General features: G+C 50.5%; 2 protein-coding genes across 2 annotated transcripts; one reads left to right on the top strand and one right to left on the bottom strand.

The window, feature by feature from the left end:
• Positions 1 to 648: 648 nt before the first annotated feature.
• LOC139272823 (histone H2A type 2-C-like) lies at positions 649 to 1,002 on the top strand (the record flags this gene model as incomplete). The annotated part of the gene is made up of 1 exon (XM_070888937.1): positions 649 to 1,002. A coding segment is annotated over exon 1 (354 nt), but the record flags the coding sequence as incomplete, so codon positions are not given.
• Positions 1,003 to 3,559: 2,557 nt separating this feature from the next.
• LOC139272822 (histone H4) lies at positions 3,560 to 3,871 on the bottom strand. The gene has a single exon (XM_070888935.1). The coding sequence runs from the start codon at positions 3,869 to 3,871 to the stop codon at positions 3,560 to 3,562; it is 312 nt and encodes a 103-aa protein (XP_070745036.1).

Below are 3,871 nucleotides of genomic sequence, written 5' to 3'. Positions count from 1 at the left end.
ATGTTTTTTTTATTCCGTTGCGCTCAGTCCGTTTATTAACTCGAGACTCCCCGCAGTGTAACAACCTAGAATGGGAGTTCTTAGAGACTAGAACAGGGGCAGTTTGAACACCCTGTCCCTCTTCTCTTTTTACAGAAGGACTCTCAGTTCTGGTCTCACTCCCACAGCAGCTCCTGTGAAAAGAAGTTCACTTTTACAAAGATGGAGCTGGAATGTGTCTGGTTACATGATCAGTGGGGACTGAGTCCCGCCCGTTGCAGACAGTTTGAAACTGAATCCAAATTTAATCCTGATTGTAACAGGCTGGAATTTGCAAGGGGAACATGGAATAAGACAAAAGGAAACAAAAAGTGTTTTGAAGTATTTGGCTAATGGTGAAGTTACTAACATAATCTGCAATTTTCACAATTATTGGCGGGATTTTTGAATTTAAAAAATCATGAGGTTCTGGCTGTTGGGAACCAGTAATTTCCGCCCTCCTTTCATTGGTGGACTAGACAGACTGTGATTGGTCAGCGGAAAAGACCAATGAAATCCACTTCAGAGTGACCAATCACAAGTTCGCTCCCTGCATCCCTCCAGAATGTATAAGAAGGGCAGATGTGGGAGGAGTTTCTCATTCTTTGTCTGAACTTGTGGATCGTGGAAATGTCTGGAAGAGGAAAAACCGGTGGTAAAGCTCGCGCCAAGGCCAAGTCTCGTTCCTCCCGGGCCGGACTGCAGTTCCCTGTGGGCCGTGTTCACAGGCTCCTGCGAAAGGGGAACTACGCTGAGCGTGTGGGTGCCGGAGCCCCGGTCTACATGGCTGCTGTGCTCGAGTATCTGACCGCTGAAATCCTGGAGCTGGCTGGCAACGCGGCCCGTGACAACAAGAAGACCCGCATCATACCCAGACACCTGCAGCTGGCCATCCGCAACGACGAGGAACTCAACAAGCTGCTGGGAAAGGTGACCATCGCTCAGGGCGGGGTGCTGCCGAATATCCAGGCTGTGCTGCTGCCCAAGAAAACCACCACTTCATCCAAGACCAAGTAAAGCGGACAAGATTTAATCTAATAACCCAAAGGCTCTTTTCAGAGCCACCCACAGTATCTGTGAAAGGGCTGCTTACTGTCTTAATGGAGTCAGAGCCCTTTAATTCATGTACCGGATAGATTGGCCTGTTTTAGACCTGTAAACATAGAAAATAGGTGCAGGAGGCGGCCATTCGGCCCTTCGAGCCTGCACCATCATTCAATAAGATCATGGCTGATTATTCCCTCTGTGCCCCTTTTCTGCTTTCTCTCAATATCCCTTTAGCCATAAGGGCCACATCTAACTCCCTGTTGAATATATCTAACGAATTGGCATCAACACTCTGCGGTAGGGAATTCCACAGGTTAACAACTCTTGAGTGAATAAGTTTCTCCTCATCTCTGTCCTAAATGGCTTACCCCTTATCCGTATGCGGGAGTTTTCAGTTCACGGTCTCTGCATTACGGTTCTCTGCTCACACATACTCTTCCCGTTAACAGCGAATAATTGAACTACAGTTGTCACTCAACAATTGTATAAATACCGCCACCGGTTCTTTAAATATTCTTTAATCTGTCTGAAAACGATAGTCGGCGATGATGAATTAATGTAGTAATAAAAGGGCCTAGTTTAATTTTGGTCTGGTTTGAGATATTTTGAATGCTGGTTTTGTTCTTGGGAGCTCCGGCCGTTCCCGGGCTTCTCTGCTAAGCCAGTCAGTTTCGACCGCACTGCATCAGCGAGCGATGCACAACACATACAGGATCGGGGTCCATTGCAGTGCTTCCCAGATCTGCCTGCCCCCATTCTCCGACAACACCGAATGGGGAAATCTGTGCTCTACCCCGGGGAACTTGGGGTCAGAGCGACGCAAAGCCGATGTCAGTCTGAAAATATTAAAGGGCTCATCAGTTAATCGTCAATAACTCCCATGTGAACCGAGCTGGTATATAAATACACGATCAGTAATCAGTCCCACACCCTCTGCCCGTCCCTACAGTGGGTTAATGAACAACACGAAGCTCTGGTTACAGGAGATCGCAGCTCTTTCCTTTGCTGATTTGGTGGCTCTGAAAAGAGCCGTTGTTTCACTTGGTACAGAAGCTTCGAGCCAAGGCAGGGGGAGTCTAGGCCCGCTCCCCGCGGATGCGGCGGGCCAACTGGATGTCTTTGGGCATGATGGTGACTCGCTTGGCGTGGATGGCGCATAGGTTGGTGTCCTCAAAGAGCCCCACCAGGTAAGCCTCGCTGGCCTCCTGCAGGGCCATGACGGCCGAGCTCTGGAAGCGCAGGTCGGTCTTGAAATCCTGAGCGATCTCCCGCACCAGGCGCTGGAAGGGCAGTTTGCGGATCAGCAACTCGGTGGATTTCTGGTAGCGGCGGATCTCCCTCAGAGCCACGGTGCCGGGTCGGTAGCGATGAGGCTTCTTCACTCCGCCCGTGGCCGGAGCGCTCTTCCGGGCCGCTTTAGTCGCCAGCTGTTTGCGAGGAGCTTTCCCTCCGGTGGATTTGCGCGCTGTCTGCTTGGTCCTGGCCATTTTCTGAACGGATCTCGACACAGGGACTGGTAATGCAGAGCCTCCTCTTGTGCCTCCTTTTAAAGTGCGTGAAGGTCCGCCCCGGGGCTGTGATTGGCTGCAGCCTGACCGCCAATCAAATTTGAACCAAGCACCGAGAACGAAAATGAAGGGCGGGGATTACTGGGCCCTGATTGGCTGAACTGAAACTGACAGTTGGTCAATTTCAAAAAGCCCGCCGATTTCAGAATATCAACCAACAGAGATTAAATAAAATCTAATTTCCCGCCAGCAATTTAAGAATCCCGCTCTTTATAACTGCGATTGTGCCCCATTATAAGTCACCAATCCCATTCTGTCACATTCAATTTTGAATTCTGTTCCATTCCCTGATCCGTCTGTACCGGGCGGGAATAAATCCCCGGTCACTGCTTCCTGTAAACATAAAGATCCCGCCAGTGCCGTCCCATTTAACCGATTCTCACACAGAAACCGCACATGACAGGAATTATCTGTGAGGGGAGACTAATATCTGGGACTGTATCCTGCCCGGTAGTTGTGACTGTCAGCCGGAGTTTTTGATCTCTCATATTTATAATAGTTGTAAAATATTTAATAATTCCCATATTCCTACAGCGACTACACTCCAAAAGTACTTCATTGGTCGTGTTCGGGAGGGAGTTGGATGTGGTCCTTGCGGCTGAGCGGGGGTCGGGGAGTGTGGACGGGGCGTGGGAAGGTGCTGGAGTGGGTGATCAGCTGTGATCTTGTTGAATGGCGGTGCAGGCTCGAAGGGCCGAATGGCCTACTCCTGCACCTATTTTCTATGTTTCTATGTCTTGAGACGTTCGGTGGTCGTGAAAGGCGCTATATAAATCCAAACCTTTGTTTCCATTAATTAAACACCCGAAACGATTTCCCAACCAAACTGTCCGCGTTCCCATCCCCAGGTCGCTGCTCTCTCTGTGAGCCGGTGGGTGGCTCTTAGAAGAGCCTTTGTGTTGTTTGGGGGAAAAGGGTCGAGTTATTCAGCCGCCGAATCCATAGAGAGTGCGGCCCTGCCGTTTCAGAGCGTACACCACATCCATGGCAGTGACCGTCTTGCGCTTGGCGTGCTCAGTGTAGGTGACTGCATCCCTAATCACATTCTCCAAAAAAACCTTCAGCACCCCGCGGGTCTCCTCGTAGATCAGGCCCGAGATCCGCTTGACACCGCCACGGCGAGCCAGGCGGCGGATTGCTGGTTTGGTGATGCCCTGGATATTATCACGGAGCACTTTACGGTGCCGCTTGGCTCCACCTTTACCCAGTCCTTTGCCTCCTTTACCTCGACCAGACAT

The sequence above is a fragment of the Pristiophorus japonicus genome, chromosome 9 (assembly GCF_044704955.1).
Source record: "Pristiophorus japonicus isolate sPriJap1 chromosome 9, sPriJap1.hap1, whole genome shotgun sequence".
Lineage (NCBI taxonomy): Eukaryota > Metazoa > Chordata > Chondrichthyes > Pristiophoridae > Pristiophorus > Pristiophorus japonicus.
The sequence above is the reverse complement of the archived record's forward strand: the minus strand, read 5'-3'. Positions and strand labels throughout refer to the sequence as shown.